This window comes from Dendropsophus ebraccatus, chromosome 1 (genome assembly GCF_027789765.1).
Source record: "Dendropsophus ebraccatus isolate aDenEbr1 chromosome 1, aDenEbr1.pat, whole genome shotgun sequence".
NCBI classification, from domain to species: Eukaryota; Metazoa; Chordata; class Amphibia; order Anura; family Hylidae; genus Dendropsophus; species Dendropsophus ebraccatus.
Window position 1 is genome coordinate 44,547,085 of NC_091454.1, and position 22,187 is coordinate 44,569,271.

Sequence of the window (22,187 nt, forward strand, 5' to 3'; positions counted from 1 at the left end):
GGGCTGAAGAGGAACACTCTGACCGGCTGCGCACAGGCGTGCTGTGTGCTCAGCGCTGCTGATGCTGCTGCTGCCCGGCCGGCTCACTTCTCCTAGCTTCTCTGGAAGCTGCACAGTGAGCCCTGCCCCCCCCCCCCTCCTCCCACACATACAGTGGCTGCAGGGGGTCAGCTAAACGTCGGCACATCCTCGCTCCCATGGGCACCGCACTCTCTCCCGCACAGGAGTCCTCGGCGCCCCGTAATCATTTGATCTTGTGCTGGAAGCAGCCATGTGTGACGCTCAGCCCGGGACACAGATACATGTGCTTCACCGACACTGAGTGACAGGGGCCGAGGATTCCTGTGCGGGAGACAGAGAGCGGTGCCGGTGGGAGCAAGGAGGTGCCGACCTATACCTGACCCCAACTGTATGTGCGGGAGAGGGGGGGCAGGGCAGCATGTGACAGTGACTGGGGGCAGAGAGAGAGAGAGATAGAGAGAGAGAGAGATGGATAGATAGGAGTCCTATCTATCTATCTACCCAGGGTGTATATATTATATTATATTATAATATATATATATACGGACAGACAGGAGATAGATAGATAATAAATAGTAGATAGATAGAAGACAAGTAGATAGATATATTATAGAGAATCCACAGCACCTTTGAGTAAGCGGAGAAAAAAATCTGTGATTTATTTCTTTAAAGCAGGGGTGGGGAACCTCCGGCCCGCGGGCCGCATCCGGCCCCTGAGACCTCCCGATGCGGCCCGCGGCCCGCGGCTCCCCTGTGACACGCGCTGCTCTGGAGGAAGGAAGGAGCCGGCGCACACAGCATCCTCTGTGACAGCTGCCGTGCTGTCTGTGTCGGCTCCTTCCTCCTCCAAAGCGGCGCGTGTCTTCAGTCTCCTGCGGGCCGCGCGCGATGACGTCATTTCATCGCGCGCCGCCTGCAGGAGAAGACCGGCACAGAGGACCTGGGAGAGAAGAGGACCTGGACTGCGTGGGAACGGAGGAAAGGTGAGAGGGATGTTTATTTTTTTTTTATTTGGGGGTTAAATAGGCTACCAGGGACATGACTGATGGGGGGGGGGGGATAACTAGGCTACCAGGGACATGATTGATGGGGGGGGGGGATAACTAGGCTACCAGGGACATGATAGATGGGGGGGGGGGGATAACTAGGCTACCAGGGACATGACTGATGGGGGGGGGATAACTAGGCTACCAGGGACATGACTGATGGGGGTTAACTAGTCCACCAGGGACATGAGTGATGGGGGGGGGGGATAACTAGGCTACTAGGGACAAGACTGTTGGGGGTTAACTGGTCCACCAGGGACATGACTGTTGGGTGTTTACTGGTCCACCAGGCATATGACTGTTGGGGGTTAACTGGTCCACCAGGGACATGACTGTTGGGGGGGGGGGGGATAACTAGGCCACCAGGGACAAGACTGTTGGGGGTTAACTGGTCCACCAGGGACATGACTGTTGGGGGTTAACTGGTCCACCAGGGACATGACTGTTGGGTGTTTACTGGTCCACCAGGCATATGACTGTTGGGGGTTAACTGGTCCACCAGGGACATGACTGTTGGGGGTTAACTAGGCTACCAGGGACATGACTGTTGGGGGTTAACTAGGCTACCAGGGACATGACTGTTGGGGGTTAACTAGGCCACCAGGGACATGACTGTTGGGGGTTAACTAGGCCACCAGGGACATGACTAATGGGGGTTAACTAGGCCACCATGGACAGGCCTGATGGGGGGTTAACTAGGCTACCAGGACATGCCTGATGGGGGGTTAACTAGGCTACCAGGGACATGACTGAGGGATTAACTAGGCTACCAGGGACATGACTGATGTGGGTTAACTAGGCTATCAGGGATATGCCTGATGGGGGTTAAATAGGCCACCAGGGACATGCCTGATGAGGGTTAACTAGGCTACCAGGGACATGACTGATGTGGGTTAACTAGGCTACCAGGGACATGCCTGATGGGGGTTAACTGGTCCACCAGGGACAGGCCTGATGGGGGTTAGCTAGGCCACCAGGGACATGACTGTTGGGGGTTAACTAGGCCACCAGGGACATGACTAATGGGGGTTAACTAGGCTACCAGGGACAGGCCTGATGGGGGGTTAACTAGGCTACCAGGGACATGACTGATGTGGGTTAATTAGGCTACCAGGGACATGCCTGATGGGGGTTAACTAGGCCACCAGGGACATGCCTGATGGGGGGTAACTAGGCTACCAGGGACAAGACTGATGGGGGTTAACTAGGCTACCAGGGACATGCCTGATGGGGGTTAACTAGGCTACCAGGGACATGCCTGATGGGGGTTAACTAGTCCACCAGGGACAAGACTGATGCGGGTTAACTAGGCTACCAGGGACATGACTGATGGGGGTTAACTAGTCCACCAGGGACATGACTGATGGGGGTTAACTAGGCTACCAGGGGCATGACTGATGGGGGTTAACTAGGCTACCAGGGACATGCCTGATGGGGGTTAACTCGGCTACCAGGGACATGGCTGGGGGGGTTAACTAGGCTACCAGGGACATGGCAGGGGGTTAACTACAATAGCAGGGGCACTAGGCGAACAATACCTTGCCTTGCCCTGGGTGCTGCAAACCCCCGCTACTAACTGCCGCGCACGGTATGCGGCCCTCGAATGATTTTATTAATGCCCGACCGGCCCTCGACATGGAAAAGGTTCCCCACCCCTGCTTTAAAGCCTAGTGCAAATAGATAGATAGGAGTTCTATCTATCTATCTCCTGTCTGTATGTGTATGTATGTGTGTATATATATATATATATATATATATATATATATATATATATATATTACACACACACATGCTGGATAGATAGATAGATAGATAGATAGATAGATACATATAGCTAACAATATAGGCAGCACACTAAACGAACTGTGGCTGCCAGCAGACGAATCCCAGACCTTTTGACCAAGTCAGCTTGTAAAAAAATACTCTGCAGCACTCCGATGGCAATACAAACGTGAAAACGTGAATTTATTCCATATAACAATGTGCAGCAAACTTCACAAGTAATGTATGACATTTTGGCGTCTTCTATGCCATTTTCAAGTGCTACTTGAAAATGGCGTAGGAGATGCCAAAACATTGTGTATTACTTGTGAAGTTTGCTGCACATTGTTATATGGAATAAATCCACGTTTGTATAACCATTGGAAAATAGGGTTTTCAAAAGAGGTGTGGCTTTTAAAAGGGGCGTGTCATAATTATCGTTCAATTTATCGTTACCGCGACGACATGTATGATAAACCGCGATATTGATTTAGGCCATTATCGCCCAGCCCTAAATCATCATATGCATTCCAAAGCCATAGTGGAACAGTATATAAATTTTTATAAAGTACATACTTCGGGTATCCATAAGGCACAGCTAACGTGGACCCATTTTGTCCCACTTCTCGTTGGCTTCAAAGCTCCTCCTCTCTTTGGGCAAAGTAAACATTTTGCTTGAACGCCAAGTGCACAAGATCGACAGAGCCAGTTTCCTGTAGGAACGTTAAGGATTCCATAGCAAGCCTGGAAAACATATAAATGCGTATAGTATAAAGGATGCTTAAAATTTTGATTTTACACTACATCATTATTATTTAACTTAGTAGCTACAAGGTGTCACAATAATATTTTGGTATTTTTTGTTATGTTAAACTAGATAATTTAATATGAAATGCATAAAAATAAGTTTACATTTTTTAAACGTATCATTTGCAAATTTTTCTTACCCATTTTTTGGAGCTAGCCCTTTTTCCTTCAAGCCAGATTCAACTGTGTAAGATTTATCATACTATCGCATGATATCTGATGAATGTGCACACTTTTTTCAAGGCACATTTTTTGTCATGTGGTTTTGCGTAACTATTAAGTGGGGCAAAACTGGGCAAAAATATTTGCTAGTAAAAAATGCATCTAACAACCCACAACACATGCCTCCTTTTAAGGCCAGAAACTGTTTATATATACTGTAGATATGACAAAAAGTTGCAAAAATGGCACAAATGCTTGATATATGTGTCTGAAAAGTTACAAATCAGCAGCCAGCCTTCTAAGGTAGCAGCGCAGAAACAACCTGTCTTGGATCCTGAAGGAACCTTTCATCAGGTAACCGCTCTGCTATTATTACCCTGCATCAGCATGTAACACACACTACAGCCATTATAGTTATACTAGTAGCAGAATACAATTTTTTTTTACAAAATTTTCAATGTTGGGATACATGCAACACAGTATGAAGGAGTATATATTAGTATACAATAGTTATTATGGATAGAAATTATTTAGTTTAGGGCTTTGTAGAGGCAAGTTATTTTCATCCACCGTAGACTCGCCCAACCATACCTAGCTTTGTTCACTGAGGAAAAGTCATGATACAAAAAAGGGGATATTCTCAAACCACTCCCAGAAAGGATACATCTTACTAAACTGTCTTGCTTGTGGGCTTTTCTATGCATCCTGACAAATTTTTTGAGTCTGAAATGATTCCTGGTTCATCTGCCTTTGACCACTAATATATATTCAACTACTCTTCAGATCAGACCGTGCTTTTAAATATAATCCAAATTTAAAAAAAATTTTGACAAATTCATTAAAGTGACCTTTAAAATTCACTACAAGTTTTGGAGCCTCAAGGGATGTCAACACGGTCTGAGGAGCAAGATTACTGCTTCACTTGTCTTCTTAAGTAGACATACTCAAGGGTCCATGTATATTCTAGACAGTGTCTCATCAGACATTAAAAAAAAATACCTACAGCATGTGTGTTGGTAAATGAATTACAGTAAATGACGTTAACCAGACATTCAGAAATTTTAAATAATAAATTATTTACCATTGCATTCAACTGCCATTTATATTTAATGGGCATGGCCATTTCCACCTCATTTTTTTTATTTCCCCTATGATTTGTTTGATTTATGCAATCCTAATAGGTTGCTACTTTCACCACTGACAATGCAAACACCTGTCCTGCTCTTAAGACATTAATCACTTTAATAGCAGAAGCATAGCCAGCCTGATAAAACTGGAAATTTGTGAGGTGGCAGCAGAAATACATATGTATTGTAGACCAGAGACTAACAGTAAACAATGTACAGAAAAAGTCAGACAAAGCTGGGAAGGAATAAACCCCTGGACAAGGGATTTTCTCTGCTAGCACCTACTTCATCCCTTCTGTATGTGAAGCTTTCTTTGGTACTATAGCTATAGTACACATATTTATGTTTATATATTATACAGTATAGTATATATACACACTATGGCCCAGATGAAAAAGTGCAAAATATAAAGAGTTTATCACTTTTGCATAAATTTTTTTTTTTAATCGGTTATTTGTTTTTTTCCCGGGAAATGCTGGGTTTCATTTCTTCACACACATATTGTAAAATGTCCATAGCAACCAATCACAACAACTCTCACTCTGGTAAAATAAAAGCTGAGCTGACATTGGTTGCTATGGGCAGTTTACAAAATGTGTGTCACAAAATTAAACCAAACATTGCCCTGGAAAAACCTGAATACCCGAACAAAAAATCAATTACCTGGGGTTCTTTTAAATTAAAGGCTGCATTTTTTGGTGCAAATATGATACATTTTTGGCACACAATTGAGCAATTTGACAGAGAGAGTGACAAAAAGAAAAAAAAGCCCCTTACAAATTATTCATTAAAAGGGGACGTCCGGGCAAAATCAATTTTAGGGTGCGTTTACACGTACAGGATCTGCAGCAGATTTGATGGCGCAGATTTGATGCTGTATTCAGTCATTTAGTTACAGTGATATCTGCAGCATCAAATCTGCACCATAAAATCTGCTGTGGATCCTGTACATGTCAATGCACCCTAATAAAGATATATTATTACCCAACAAAAATGCTGAAAATTACTAATAGACACTTATTATGGGAAATGCACCTTTAGTGCATTTTCCCTGCACTTACTACAGCATGGCGTGTTCAGGTCTCTGCAAAGTTGGTGATGTCACATAAACTGCCGGCTACTGCTCTTTCAGCCTGTCCCACCATTGCAGCAGTCCGTCTGTCCGCTAAAAGGATCACCATCTCCATCCTCCCCCAGCTCTCTGCAACCTTCCCCATGTCGGCGGCTTCAGCTGCTTCCCGCTACTTACAGTATGTCTTCTGTCCCCTCAGCAGGGATCACCACTGCCGGCCTCCCTTAGCTCCCTGCACCCTTTCTCATGTCGGCAACCCTTGGCACCACTAGTCCATCAGCCGCCAGCTCCCACTGCTCCCCGCTACTTATGTCAGCTGTCCCTGCTGTTGCGGATCGCCCCCAGCCGGCAGCTGCCAGACTAGAGGTGCCAAGGGCAGCTGGCATGAGAAAAAGTGCAGCAAGCTGAGGGGGGCCGGCGGGGGTGATCCCTGCTGAGGGGACAGAAGAGATAAGTAGCAAGGAGCAGCAGGAGCTGGCGGCTGCCACGACTAGCAGTGCCAAGGGCTGCCAGCATGGGGAAGGATGCAGAGATTTTAGGGAGGCCAGCAGGGGATGAAGGATGCAGGGAGCTGAGGGGGGCCAGCAGGGATGATTCTCGCTGAGGGGACAGAAGACATAAGTAGCAGGAAGCAGCGGTAGATGGGGGCTGCCCCGACTAGCGGTGCCAAGGGCCACCGGCATTGGGAAGGTTGCAGAGAGCTGGGGGAGGATGGAGGGGTGATCCCTTTAGTGGACAGACGGACTGCTGCAGCAGCGTGACAGACTGGAGGAGCAGGAGCCGGCAGTTTATGTGAAGTGACGTCACCAACTTTACAGAGACCTGAACATGCCATGCTGTATTAAGTGCAGAGAAAATGCACTATAGGTGTATTTCCCATAATAAGTGTCTATCAGTAATTTTCAGCACTTTTGTTGGTAAATAATATATCTTAAATTTGATTTTGCCCAGACTTCACCTTCAATGTTTTTTGTGTGTGTGTGTGTGTGTGTGTGTGTGCACGGAATATTAGTTTTTTTTGTTAGCAATTTGTCTAATGTTTGGTGTACATTGCAACTGTCTAAAGATGCCATATCAAGAAATTTCTAATAGGTTTGGCTATTTGTAAACAAAGCAATTTAATTTGAAGTACTATGGCACAAAGTATGCATCAGTTGGTATCAGTGCAATTAAATAGATCCATAGAAGAAAGGTAAGAATATTTTAGACATAATAAACAATGATAAAATATCTGTGTTGTTCTATTCCCCACCAAAAAAACCTAATAAAAGTTAATAATTTATACACAGTCCAATATGGTACCACTGAAACACATAACTCGTCCTGAAAAACAAGGGGCCATCATAGACCTAAAGTGACTGAAAAATAAGTTATATAAATAAGTTATAGCCTTCAGAATGCAATGATAGGGAAAAAAAAAGAAAATCGGCCTTGTTGTAATGGAGTTTATAACTAACCATATTTCTATAGTGTAGACCTCTAAAACCACTGTCAAAGGTAAGCAGATGTACTGATCTATTATAGGGTGAAACTAAATGACTAACTGTATAGCGTAAAGTAGTGTGTTGTTTCTTTTTTTTATAGCAATTGACATATCTTGCTCCCATCTGCAACAAAATTGCAACTATCAAATCATAAGGTTTAGATCTACATTTAGTTAATGCCTACAGTATTACTACACATTTTGAAACATATTAGTGAATTATCCTCCATTACCCCAGTGAGGGGGCCACTCTACATATACTACTGAAAAGGATATTCATAGTTCCTCTTAAGTTGTCATAATACATTTCACAGTTAAGTTCACTGTACTTTACATTTCTTTGAAACATATTCTCACTTCAAAGCAGTACTGCCTAGACAAAAAGTTCATTATGTTTCCTTGTGAACTTTCTATGCCATATCATGAATATATATATATATTTATTATATTATTATTATTATTATTATTATTATATATATATATTATTTTTCATGCATTATAACTGTATGAGCTTTTGTGGTATCCCACAGGTAAGTGCCCTAGGCACCTGTCGCAAAGTTCTCTCCTCAGTTAAAGCGACTCTGTACTGACAATCTGACCCCCAAAAACCGTACCTTGTACCTTCAGATAGCTGCTTTTAATCCAAGATCTGTCCTGGGGTCCGTTCGGCAGGGGATGCAGTTATTGTCCTAAAAAAAAACTTTTAATCTTGCAGCCCTGAGTCAAATTGGCGTGGCCTAGAGTGTATGTGTGTGCAATAGGATTGCGACACCCCTTCATCCCTTCTCCCCGCCATCCTCATCATTAGGAATGCCCCTAGAACATTTTCTCCTATTGCTCATCTGTATGAACACTGCACAGGTGCCTTAACGATCCAGCCCGTGTGCAGTGTTCACACAGGTGAGGAATAGGAGAAAATGTTCCAGAGACATTGCTAATGATGAAGAGGGCGGGGAAGAGGGACCGAGAGGCGGTGCTGGCCTAGAGCATGGGTACTCTAGGCCATGCAAATTTGACACAGGGCTGCAAGTTTTTAAGTTGTCTTTCAGGACAATAACTGCATCACCTGCCGAAAGGACCCCAGGACAGATCTTGGATTAAAAGCAGCTATCTAAAGGTACAAGTGGTTTGGGGGGATCTGATTGTGGGGACAGAGTCTCTTTAAGTGGTGATGAAGGTAGCATTCTATAGTTTCACCACTAGGTGTCAGTGTTACTTTTAAAACGACTCTGTCCCCACAATCTGTCCCCCCCCAAACCACTTGTACCTTCAGATAGCTGCTTTTAATCCAAGATCTGTCCTGGGGTCTGTTCGGCAGGTGATGCAGTTATTGTCCTAAAAAACAACTTTTAAACTGGCAGCCCTGTGTCAAATGGCTGTGGCCTAGAATATCTGTGCCCTAACTTTGCACCACCCCTCCGTACCTTCTCCCCACCCTCATCATTAGGAATGCCCATAGAACATTTTCTCCTGTTTGAACATTGCACAGGTGCCTTAACGATCCAGCCCATGTGCCGTGCTGACACAGGTGATGCCTGGAGCATTCCTAATGATGAAGAGGGTGGGGAGGAGAGACAGAGAGGTTGTGCCAGCCTAATGCATACAAAATCTAGGCCACGGCAGTTTGACACAGGGCTGCCAGTTTAAAAGTTGTTTTTCAGGACAATAACTGCATCACCTGCCAATTGGACCCAAGGACAGATCTTGGATTAAAAGCAGCTATCTTAAGGTACAAGCGGTTTGGAGGGGGGGGGGGGGGTCAGATTGTGGATACAGAGTCGCTTTAAGCTTTCTTATGTGTTGCACAGCTGAAGTAAGCAAAGGGTTACTGTTATTATTGTACCATTTGGTCTGTGCTGACCTATAGGAGATTCTCTCTTCTTCTACCTATCCCTGCTCTACACACACACACACACACACACACACACAGCCCCAGGGGAAGTAACTAACTAGTTAACCCCTGTGGACAGGAAGTTAGTGCAGTGTGTTAGTGAGTTGGTGAGAGACACACGTGTGCAGATGCAGTTAAAGACAACCAGTTTCTCCACTATCTACTAAAGTGCTAGACACTAAAGAGGGAAAAAGTCGGGGATCATCTCAGCCCACGCCGAGAACCACTCTACAAGGTGCAGGGCAGTATCCTAGTCTACAGAGGAACTAGCCTGGGTATGACAAAGCAACTAGAGGGTCTACGTATCCTATCTGGTAGTGCAGGTGACACCGGGGAACCTCAGACACTTAGCTTCACCCAAGTAACCATGACTGGGGCTGGTGTCACCCTATTAGGATGGGTAGCTTGACACTGTAGGGCAGAAGGTTGTAAGACATCAGTCTAAACACAGGCACAAGTAAACTTCTTACTCTCAAGTATTCTTCTTGGGTTCCGGCAGAGCCCGTACTACTTTGGGTTAAGACTCCCTTGACGTACTTCTCTACACTACACTCCACTGCACTGTTCTACTCTACTCTAAAGCTCTACAAGAACCGCTGTAACTACTTCTACTATATTCAGCACTTACAAGTATCTCTCAGCACAGATCCAGTGAAGCACTAAAGTCTGTCAAGATTATCCATCTACTGTCAAAGTGTTTATATTGTCCAGACAATATACAGTAAAGTTGTTCTAGTTATTCCACTGGGACTCAGTAATCTCTTCATCTGCACCAGCACCTATACACATCCTCTATACTCCTTGGGTCATCTTACCCTTTTCTGTGGGTGGTGGTGCCAATAGTCCCGGTTGGTCATTTGCCACTCAGGACTACCGTGACAGGAGCCCAAGGGACCCATCACAGCCTGGCAGGTCACCGACCATTTTGGGGAGTACAGCCAGCCTCTATACAAAGCAGGTACCAACATCACACCTCTGTGCTGGTCTAGCACTGGCGTCACGACAATACCATCACTGTCTGAACTGTACTACTACCAGGGGCGCCGCAATCATGAGGCGACCTGAGTCGTCTGCCTCAGGCGGCGCCACCAGCTGTCTTCATGGGGGCGGCATTCAGTGGCAGATTATAATATGAGCGGTTCGGGCGGCCGCCCACATTATAATCCGCCACTGATCGTACCATGTACCGGAGTCCCCCCGCGCCCGGACAGCATCTGTAATGAGATGCTGTGAGCGGGGGAGACTGTATTCATAAGCGCCGCGCTGTAATAAATCAGCCGCGCGGCGCTTATGAATACAGTCTCCCCCGCTCACAGCATCTCATTACAGATGCTGTCCGGGCGCGGGGGGACTCCGGTAAATGCATTCCACGTCCGTGATCCGTCAGGATCACGGAACGTGGGAATGCAGCTTTAGTCCCCCGGCTGATGTGCGGCTGCCGGAGGTGTCCCGTCCTGTCTCCGGCAGCGCGCGCATCAGGGAGATCCCCGTGCGCCGGAAGTCACAGCCACAGGCACACGGGGAGCTCTCTGATGCGCGTGCTGCCGGGGACAGGACGGGACACCCCGGGCAGCCGCACATCAGCCGGGACCAGACCAGAGAGGCTCGACGGGGGAACGGAGGGCAGGTGAGTTGTGTGCTGTTTTTTGTTTTATCTGCTGTGCAGGGGGGGGGGAGAGGGGGACCATCTATAAGGGAGGGGGGAAAGAGGGGGACGATCTATAAGGGAGGGGGGGAGGACCATCTATAAGGTAGGGGGAGAGGGAAGAGGGGGACCATCTATAGGGGGGGGGAAAGAGGGGGACCATCTATAAGGGAGGGGGGAAAGAGGGGGGACCATCTATAAGGGGGGACCATCTATAAGGGAGGGGGGAAAGAGGGGGACCATCTATAAGGGAGGGGCGGGAGGGGGACTGTCTATAAGGGGGGGGGGAGAGGGGGACCATCTATAAGGGGGGGGAAAGAGGGGGACCATCTATAAGGGAGGGGGAAAGAGGGGGACCATGTATAAGGGGGGGAGGGGGACCATCTATAAAGGAGAGGGGACCATCTATAAGGGAGGGGGAGAGGGGGACCATCTATAAGGGGGGGGGGGGAAGAGGGGGGACCATGTATAAGGGGGGGGAGGGGGACCATCTATAAGGGAGAGGGGACCATCTATAAGGGAGGGGGAGAGGGGGACCATCTATAAGGGGGGGGAAGAGGGGGACCATCTATAAGGGGGGGGGGGGAGAGGGGGACCATCTATAAGGGGGGGAGAGAGGGAAGAGGGGGGACCATCTATAAGGGGGGGGGAGAGGGGGGACCATCTATAAGGGGGGGGAGAGAGGGGAGAGGGGGACCATCTATAAGGGGGGGGGAAGAGGGGGACCATCTATAAGGGAGGGGGGAAAGAGGGGGACCATCTATAAGGGAGGGGGGAGAGGGGGACCATCTATAAGGTAGGGGGGGAAGATGGGACGATCTATAAGGGGGGACCATCTATAAGGGAGGGGGAGAGGGAAGAGGGGGACCATCTATGGGGTGGGGGAAGGGGACCATCTATAAGGGAGGGGGGAAAGAGGGGGACCATCTATAAGGGGGGGCCATCTATAAGGGAGGGGGGAAAGAGGGCGACCATCTATAAGGGGGGGACCATCTATAAGGGAGGGGCGGGAGGGGGACTGTCTATAAGGGGGGGGGGGAAGAGGGGGACCATCTATAAGGGGGGGGAAGAGGGGGACCATCTATAAGGGAGGGGGAAAGAGGGGGACCATCTATAAGGGGGGCATCTATAAGGGGGGGAAGAGGGGGACCATCTATAAGGGGGGGGGGAGAGGGGGGACCATCTATAAGGGGGGGGAGAGAGGGAAGAGGGGGACCATCTATAAGGGGGGGGAGAGAGGGACCATCTATAAGGGGGGTGGGGAGAGAGGGAAGAGGGGGACCATCTATAAGGTGGGGGGAGAGAGGGAAGAGGGGGACCATCTATAAGGGGGGGGGAGAGAGGGAAGAGGGGGACCATCTATAAGGGGGGGGGGTAAGGGGGGGACCATCTATAAGGGAGGGGAAAAGAGGGGGACCATCTATAAGGGAGGGGGGAGAGGGGGACCATCTATAAGGGAGGGGGGGAGAGGGGGACCATCTATAAGGGGGGGGGGGACCATCTATAAGGGGGGGAAGAGGGGGACCATCTATAAGGGGGGGAAGAGGGGGACCATCTATAAGGGGGGAAGAGGGGGACCATCTCCTAAAAGATCAGTACCCTCCTCTCCTGACATCCTCTGTGCTGCTGTGACCTCTCCTAAAAGATCAGCACCCTCCTCTCCTGACATCCTCTGTGCTGCTGGGACTTCTCCTATAGGATTAGCACCCTCATCTCCTGACATCCTATGTGCTGCTGGGACCTCTCCTATAGGATTAGCCCCCTCCTCTCCTGACATCCTCTGTGCTGCTGGGACCTCTCCTATAGGATTAGCCCCCTCCTCTCCTGACATCCTCTGTGCTGCTGGGACCTCTCCTATAAAGTCAGCCCCCTCCTCTCCTGACATCCTCTGTGCAGAAAGGGACCAAACATTATGTTTAGTGGGGACAGCAGTGGGGGGGGGGGGGGGCAGTAGTGGATTATAATGTGGGCGGATTGACGGGGGGGGGGGGGGCGTCATTCTATAGTTCGCCTCGGGCAGCAGAGAGGCTAGAATCACCCCTGACTACTACACCAACCACCACAGAAGTGGCGTCACTAGCAACATCATAGCACGTCACCGTTTGAGAAGTAGTGCAATACCACACTTTCAGTTCCCAGATACTCTGGAGACCTCGGATACCAGCTGTATGGAGAGGTCAGTATTACATAGTTAATATAGTTGATACGGTTGAAGAAAGACACACGTCCATCAAGTTCAACCAGGGAGGGGATGGATTCAGGGAAGGGGGGTATAAAAGGATACAGGGAAGGGGACAGATGATGATAGTTTCTATACATATGCATTTATGTTATTTTTGTCTAAGAACTTGTCTAAGCCTGTTTTGAAGCCCTTTACTGTTTTTGCTGTGACCAGATCATGGGGTAGACTGTTCCACAGATTCACAGCTCTCATTGTAAAGAAGGCTTTCCACCTCCGAAGATTGAACCTTTTTTTCTTTAGTCGGAGGCAGTGCCCCCTTGACCTTTGAGAGGGTTTTACCTGAAACATCTTTTCCCCATATTTCTTGTAGGGGCCATTTATATATTTAAATAAATTAATCATATCTCACCTTAAATGTTTCTTCTCCAGACTAAACAAATTTAAATCTTTTAATTTCTCCTCATAACTAAGATGCTCCATTCCCCTTATTAGTTTAGTTGCCCGTCTTTGTACCCTCTCCAGCTCTAGAACATCCTTTTTATGAATCGGATTCCAAAACTGGACAGCATACTCCAGATGAGGCCGCACCAAAGCTTTATAAAGCAGTAATATTATATCCCTGTCCCAAAAGCCCATGCCTGATTTAATGCATGACAATATCCTGCTGGTCTTAGAAGCAGCTGACTGACATTGTGTACTGTTCTGTAGTCTATTATCTACAAGTACACCCAGATCCTTCTCCATCAGTGACTCTCCCAGAGTAACTCCCCCCAGGACATATGATGCATGTGGGTTATTAGTACCCAGGTGCATAACTTTACATTTATCCACATTGAACCTCATTTGCCAAGTGGACGCCCAAACACTCAGTGTGTCTAAGTCATCCTGTAATATCTGCACATCCTCCATAGACTGTACTGTACTACAAAGCTTAGTGTCATCTGCAAAGATAGAAACATTGCTGTTAATTCCATTTCTCAATACTATTAATAAACAATTTAAACAGAAGGGGGTCCAGTACTGACCCTTGGGGTACACTACTTATTAACGGGGACCATTCGGAGTAGGAATCATTGACCACCACTCTCTGGGTATGATTATTAAGCCAGTTTTCAATCCAGTTACAGACTAACCTTTCCAAACCCATAGACCTTAACTTACCCATCAGACGCCCATGAGGGACTGTGTCAAATGCTTTTGCAAAATCCAGATACACGTTATCCACAGCAGCCCCCCCCCCCCAGCCAGGCTTCTACTGACCTCTTCATAAAAACATATCAGGTTGGTTTGACAGCTTCTGTCCTTAGTAAAACCATGCTGGTTATCACTCATAATACTATTACCCACTACATATTGCTAAATGTAGTCCCTTATAAGTCCTCCAAATGGTTTCCCCACAATGGGCGTTAAGCTTACGGGTCTATAGTTACCTGGGGAAGTGCTAAAGCCCTTTTTGAAGAGTGGCACTACATTTGCCTTAAGCCATTTCCTCAGCACAATATCAGTCGGCAAGAATCACTAAATATTTCATACAAGTGTAATCCATCAGGCCCTGGAGCTTTGGTTACATTGACTTTATTTAATTTATCTTGGACCATATCTATAGTAAGCCAGTTCAGTACATTACACATGTTAGCAGCACTAGACCCGCTCACCTCAGCACTGGTCCCGCCCACCTCAGCTTCATACTCTTCTTTTATATATACTGAGCTGAAGAAACACTTAAGTAACTCAGCTTTCTCCTGATCCCCAGTTATTAACTCCTCATCACTATTATTTAGGGGTCCTACATGCTCTGTTTTTTTTGCATTAATATATTTGAAGAATTTTTGGGGGTTTCTTTTCCTATCTATGGTCACCTGCCTTTCGTTGTAAATTTTTGCTGCTTTTATTAAGTTTTTTACAGGTTTTGTTGACTTCTTTGTAATGTTTAAAGGCTGACCCTTCTGATTTGGATTTTTGAATGCCCCTTTTTTTGTCATTTATAGCCCTTCAAACATCAATTAAAAGCCATGTGGGATTTGATTTTAACCGTTTATATTTGTTACCCATAGGAATATATTTGGCAGTACGGTTATTTAAAGGACAACTCCCATGAAAAACTTTTTCCCAGTAATTGAAGCACATTACAAAGTTATATAACACTGTAATATACTTCAATCACCTGTCTGTCCTCCTTCCCTGTCTTTTCCCCCCTCCACCCCCCACCAGGAAGTGTAAGAAACTCCTTCATACCTAATTACTGTCATCACCAGTCTCCTCTCTCAGCTCCTTCTAGTGACGATGAGTCATCAGCAGGAGGGCGGGGCTAGGTCCTGTTACACCAGCCTCCCCCTCCCCTGCCTGGTCAGGTGACTAGGCTTGCTCAGCTCCCATTGGCTGAGCAACTGTAAGCCATCTGACATTCTGAAACTCAATAATGACTGGTGACTGACTCCCAGCACATAACCAGCTACAGGACCCCCTCCCCCATACTCCCTCCTGCTGCTGAGTGGACTCAGTGAGTGATGTCACTTGCTTATCTTTCTCCTCACTCCCGGCATATCAGCTACACCGACCTCTTATCTCTCCCCTGCTGCCCTGACCTAATCCTGCAGAATGTACACTACAGTGAGGTGACAGTATGTGTGTGCAGCTTCAGTGTGTGTATATAGCAGCCTGACTGAAGAGAGAGAGAGGGGGTCATGTGTAGTGTATGATGGGAGTTGTAGTGAATGGAGGGGCAGGCACTTGCTGTGTCACAGCAGGGGGCTGGCTTGTCACAGCAGCCAAAGTGCATCATGGGAAGCTGAAACCAGGAAGCAAGGAAGAAATGAAGAACAAGACTATAGAAATCAGAAGGTACACAGACGGTGGGAAATTCAAACAGTGACAGGAGGGATGATAAGTGTATAAACTATGTTTCTGATTGTTTTTTGTTTTTTTTCCTTAGCGCGGGAGTTGTCCTTTAATGTGGATTTGAAGATTTCCCATTTATTAGCTGGATCAGTATGTGACAGCAGCAGCTCCCAGTCTATGCCCTGAAGTTCGGCCCTTAACCCAGGAAAATTGTCCCTTTTAAAATTAAACACTTTTTTTAAACGCCCTCCCTCTTTTTAAAACTTACTTTAATATAATTTCTAACATACAGACATACTCCTCCTCCCCTTCTGCCTACCCGGTCCCTACTGAACAATGCAAATCCCTGAATATTGACAGCCCAGTCATGTGAGGAGTACAGCCATGTCTCAGTCACACCAACCACATCACACCACAGTATTGCGGTATATAAAGTAGAGCAGTACTTTACTTTGGTTTATGCCTTATTGTTCCCAGGTTGCAATAGTAAATAGATACTGTAGGAGAGCAGAAATGCTATTTCAGACATATTACCACTTAAGGCTTTGGTGCGGCCTCATCTAGAGTATGCATTTCAGTTTTGGGTCCCTGATTCATAAAACGACACCCTAGAGTTGGAAAAGGTACAAAAACTGGCATCTAAACAAATAAGAGGCATGGAGCATCTTAGTTATGAGGAAAGTATAAAAGAATAACTTTTTTTTGTCTTGAGAAGAGACGTTTAAGGGGAGATATGATTAGTTTATTTAAATATATTAATGGCCCCTACAAGAAATATGGGGAAAAGATGCTCCAGGTAAAACCCCCTAAAAGACAAGAGGGCACTGCCTCCGCCTGGAGAAAAGAAGGTTCCATCTCCGGAGGCTGCAAGCCTTCTTTACCATGAGAACAGTAAGTCTGTGGAACAGTCTACCCCAGGATCTGGTCACAGCAAAAAGTGGAGGGCTTCAAAACAGGCTTAGACAAGTTCTTAGACCTAAATTACATAAATATGTACTTAGGAATATAGAATTTACTGTACCAACTATGTAACAAAGCAAGTAAGGTAAAAGTCATTTCAATAGCAATCCTTCAGAAGATAGCTGAATGTTAACCATTGAACAGTGTTCTAAATGTGTATAGGGCTGGCAACAGAGTTAATAGTAGTAGGCAGGAAAACTTCTCCAGTGTGCAAAAGTGCAAATGTTATAAAATCACACATTACCATATAACTCAATTCCATGCAGAAATAGATGAGTGCTTTAAAATCACATGTCAATTCTAGACTATGACCATTCAATGCCTAAAGTAAAATAAATTAGTTAACATTTTCTCGTAAAGAGATTGACCTGGTTTGGTAACCAAAAGAATTGAAGAATGTTATTGAATGAAACATTTTGACCAGATTCCTGACCCTGCAGAACCACAGATGTAAATTATATCGGAATTTCAGTCTCAATTGATGTGATATGTTTAGAACCTCGCTTTCTATTACCTGGTGCACGCAGACATTGCACTTATCACAGAACACCATCTCATTTCCATCTTCTCCTTCAGGCGACCGGCACACATCACAGACGACATCTTCATCATATTCGATACCTAACCCTTCCTCTGTCTCAATAGCAACATTCATTTTCTCATTGCAGAGGATCTCTAACTCCTCCAGGACTTTCTCAAAGGTGAGCTCATCCAGCAGTGGCATTTCTGTAGATAAGTAGGAAGAGTATTCAGTCAAAGCAAATAAGAGTATTTGATCAATATTATGTACTTAACAACAGTAGAAATTTGGTAATTCCAAAATTCAGTTTTTCATGTTAAGATGTCATGCTGAGGCATAAGATCTACATTTTATACAAAACAACAACAAAAAATCGCTGCTCAGTAATTTTGATTGGCAGCAGGAGATGCTTTAAAAGGGGTTGTCATACCATTAGATAAATTAAATCTAATAAATAAAAAAAAAAGGAATCAGACAATGAATGAGCAGACAAGCTTGTTTACTGTCTGATTAGATCTTTTTCGTAGCCCATTAAATCCATTGTGTCAGTGGCACATTACCCTTTGTAAATCAACATGCACGCGGCCTGGCATCACAATTAATTGTGAAGGCACAGCAAGCAATCGTGGATCACAGACTTTAGCACTCCCTTGCTGCAGCCCATGGGCCTGTGTCAAAGAATCCTGCCTACCTCACTGTCTCGATGTGATGTCTTGCGCACCTCCATTCTCCGCTCAAAGAACTGAAACGTAAATTCTTTAAACGGAGAGCTGTGGAGAGCGAACACGCAGTTGTGCCAGGACTGCTCTTCCTCGTTTTACTGGGTTTATCATGTTCCATTGGTGAGGTTGTTTATTGCACCTGCTTAATATTGTGCTCTTTTAACTAAGTGTATATCTTTACCATTGTACTTTCTGTATTTATGATTTGTTATTTATAATTCCAGTGCATATAGCATGGTGCACACTTCCTATGTGACTTTATTATGTGATATTGAGAGGAGAAGGTTGAGGGTGGCAATACATTACCTGTAAGTGTGTTTCTGTCTAGTGAGGTAGGGTTGATATTGTGTACTTCCTCTGGTTGTTTTTACATTCTATATACAGTCTATATTTAGTCTATTTCAATAAAGTATATTACAATTTTACATTGGGACTACGTTTTTCTATCTAAAGGCCCTATGCCACTAACAGATCTGACGACAGATTATCTTTCAAAGATTTGAAGCCAAACCCAGGAGTGGATTTGAAAAGAGGAGAAATCCAGTCTTTCCTTCATGACCTGCTCTCTGTTTATAGTCTGTTCCTGGGTTTGGCTTGAAATCTTTGGCAGATAATCTGTCGTCAGAATTGTTGGTGGAATAGGGCCTTTAGGCTTTTTTCTTCAGTTATGATTATATGGATTTTCTAAGATAGTGTATTGGCACCCCTTGCACTTTTATCTAGCCAGTGTGCACCTCCAATATTTGATGGATACTCATGTTTTTTTCTATTCCTGGATAACTCTTTCAAACACGTATGTTACTCCCACCTATACATAGTGCTGCTAACAAAACAGTATTGGTGATACTACTGCCAGTGGCCCAAACCATGTTACATTCAGAAAGGGGAAGTATGTATGCATGTACAGTATGTAGGTTTTATAATGTATGTACAGGTTGCACAGTATCTTCTATATGCAAAAACTGTGTCTTTGTGTCACCATATTGCTTATACAATAGTTTATTTTTGCTTTTCATCATCTCTATTGTTATGTATCCATGTGTGTATGCATGTACAGTATGTGTTTATAAAATCTGCATATGTATGTACAGTATGTGTGGTCTGCATGTAATGTATGTATGTATGTATGTTGGTACAGTATGTAGTACAATGCAAGGATGTAAGTGAGGGGTAGTTTCACAGTTTTAATGAACCCCTTTGAGACTTTGACAACTCTAGGTACATCCTTAGGACACCCATATAGTTCAATACTGGATGTAACTGCACTGTAATCACTTATACAGTCTGAAGAGACTGTGGAAAGCTGCTACTATGGGAGGAGTTTGGTCTGTGTATAGTCTTTTTTTCTATTTCGTTTTGGTGATAATATGTGGCCATGGTATGGTAAAACATTTTTCCCCAAATTCCCCCTAGAAAAATCCTGTGTACACCCCTGGTATAATGTATATTTAAATGGGTCTGTAAATATATGTAGGATTCCATAGTCTAGCACTTTGTTCCGTGTATTATTATTCACAGCTTTGTTGTACATGCATAATTGAACACACTATTGCCATCAAATACTACATTTGTTTTATGCCTCTATAATAAATCTGTCAATTTTAATACACAGGAACATTCCTGATCGTGGTCCTTCCTATACATACCCATTTTCTTGAACTCCATGTTAACAAGTTCCAACCAGTATGTGTCCACTTCATCCAGGTCATATCGACAGCATCTCTGTGGCATAGATTGGAAGCCCACTGGATGTTCAAAATCAGGTGTTGAGTCTTCTAACCTTGATGGTGTATTTTCATCCAATGTTTCAATCAACCTAGGCAAAGACAAAAAAATGACTCACTATTATTCTGAAGTGCTAATTTTTAAGTATATATTTAGATTGGACATTGTAGCTTGTATTTCTAAACAGAATAATGTTTGCCTACATACAGCAAGGGTTTCCCAGTAACGTCTCTGCCAAATTGCAACACTTTCCGTCCTTGGCCTGCTCAGTCACCTCCAGCATTCATAGGACCAGATGCAATGGCAACCTTAAAGTTTGCAAGATGCAAAAAGATCGCAAATGGAACCTTTATGCCTCCATGCCCAACCATATCTCATTTTGTATCCCGCTTAGGAACGGCCCAACAGGAAACTATATAGCATTAATTTCACACTCGATTCCAACAACTCCTATTTGGTATGCTTTTTTTTGTCAATCAGTTTATAAAAGTTTGGAGATTCCCAAATTCAGTTAAACAAACTATGTTAACTTTTTTTTTCTTACACCTGTTTAGTCCCCCCTATGGAAACTGTAAAGTGATTATTCATTAACATTCAACGACAGTACTATAGTACTGCAGAGTACAGTCATCTCTCTGACATGTTGAAACAGCCTATTATGGCAGTCTATACTAGGAAATCTAACAGGGTAGCCATGGAAAGTGTAAGATGGCTCTTGGCTGCCATTACATCACTACCCCCTGACAAGATAAGCAATTCTTTTGTCAGAATTTTTGTCTTTTTTACTAATTAAAAAACACTGTTTATTACAGCAGTCACGTAAATACAGGAAACCTCAGACATCTATTGTCAATGGCAGAACCTGGGTTATCTGTCTCAAGATTTACATATGTGGTCATTTCCCTCTACCAATCAGGTGATTTAGCTACACCCACTGCAAACAGGTGCATACATGCAAGCATGTAAATTTTCTACCATTTGTGTGTATAAAGTGTGGTCCATGAAGTCATGGTTTAATGAATTAGGCATGTAAAAATGTAAATGCTCATCACACTGCCCTTAACTCCATCAAACACTTTTGGTAGAAATTGGAATTCTAACTCATAACTGCAAGCCAGATCTTCTTAAAGGGGTTATCCAGCGCTACAAAAACATGGCCACTTTCCCCCTACTGTTGTCTCCAGTTTGGGTGGGGTTTTTGAAACTCAGTTCCATTGAAGTAAATGGAGCTTAATTGCAAACCCCACCTGAACTGGAGACAACAGTAGGGGGAAAAGTGGCCATGTTTTTGTAGCGCTGGATAACCCCTTTAACATCAGTGCCTGAAATGCTCTTCTGGCTGTATAGGCACAAATTCCTTCACCAAGTGGACATTCAGTGTGTATGTAATAATAAATATATATATATATATATATATATATATATATATTCCCATAATTTAAAGCACAGAAAGCACATTTATTATACTGGAGAGTTCATTAGGTAACATTCCAGTGAATATGAGCTAGTCACTGTAGATCATAGAAATTGAGTGTCTGCTGATCACAGAATTTCTAGGGAGGTTCCATTATAACAAGTAGTTGTCCAGCTGTCCAGACAATCTTTAAGATACTAAATATTCCTCACTGTATCCAATGTAAAATGCAACTTGTAAGCTTTTCCACTTTTCTTGAAATGGACAATACGGCAACTACTACAGGGTCACTTTTAAGAAGCCGCTTTTTAATTAAAAAGAGACAGCAGGTGTACAAATGACTACAACATGAAGAAATCAGGATATACTTGCCATTTTATTTCTATGTCACATCCTTACTATTGTGTCTTTCTGACAGGTGCCATCACATAATTCAGTAATTCATATATTAAACCAACTGTAGTAGTAGTGTATGTATGAACATTTTCTCTTGAATAGGCAGTCTTCCCAAGAACAACCTATAGAATGTCTACTGTCTACATGTATATCCAGCCCTAATTTCCTGTACTTGTGACAGGAAAAAAAATATAGTGTTCTGTCCAACAGATGTATACTTATTTCTACTGACTAGGAACATCCTGGTGTGAATGCAGTTGTAATGCAGCTGTATTCGTAGGCATTCGCTCATAACTTCTGATGTTGGGTTTGCCCCAGTAGTATCGCTGCACAAGTGATCCAGAAGCGCTGTTTCCTGCACATGCTCTGTTGCATGTATGCACACACTCCCGGCAGTCATGTCTTCCTCTTCCAA

The 22,187-nt window shown here is 44.6% G+C and overlaps 1 protein-coding gene across 6 annotated transcripts in view; it reads right to left on the reverse strand.

The window, feature by feature from the left end:
- Nucleotides 1-22,187, reverse strand: part of JADE2 (jade family PHD finger 2) — a 260,373-nt gene that overhangs the window by 96,920 nt on the left and 141,266 nt on the right. For all 6 annotated transcript variants that reach the window (XM_069969992.1, XM_069969999.1, XM_069969979.1 and 3 more), the window contains exons 5-7: nt 19,884-20,053; nt 17,510-17,721; nt 3,405-3,572 (exon numbers count right to left, since the gene is read on the reverse strand). In XM_069969992.1, coding sequence (XP_069826093.1) covers nt 3,405-3,572; nt 17,510-17,721; nt 19,884-20,053 — 550 coding nt within the window. The remainder of the gene's footprint in view (nt 1-3,404; nt 3,573-17,509; nt 17,722-19,883; nt 20,054-22,187) is intronic.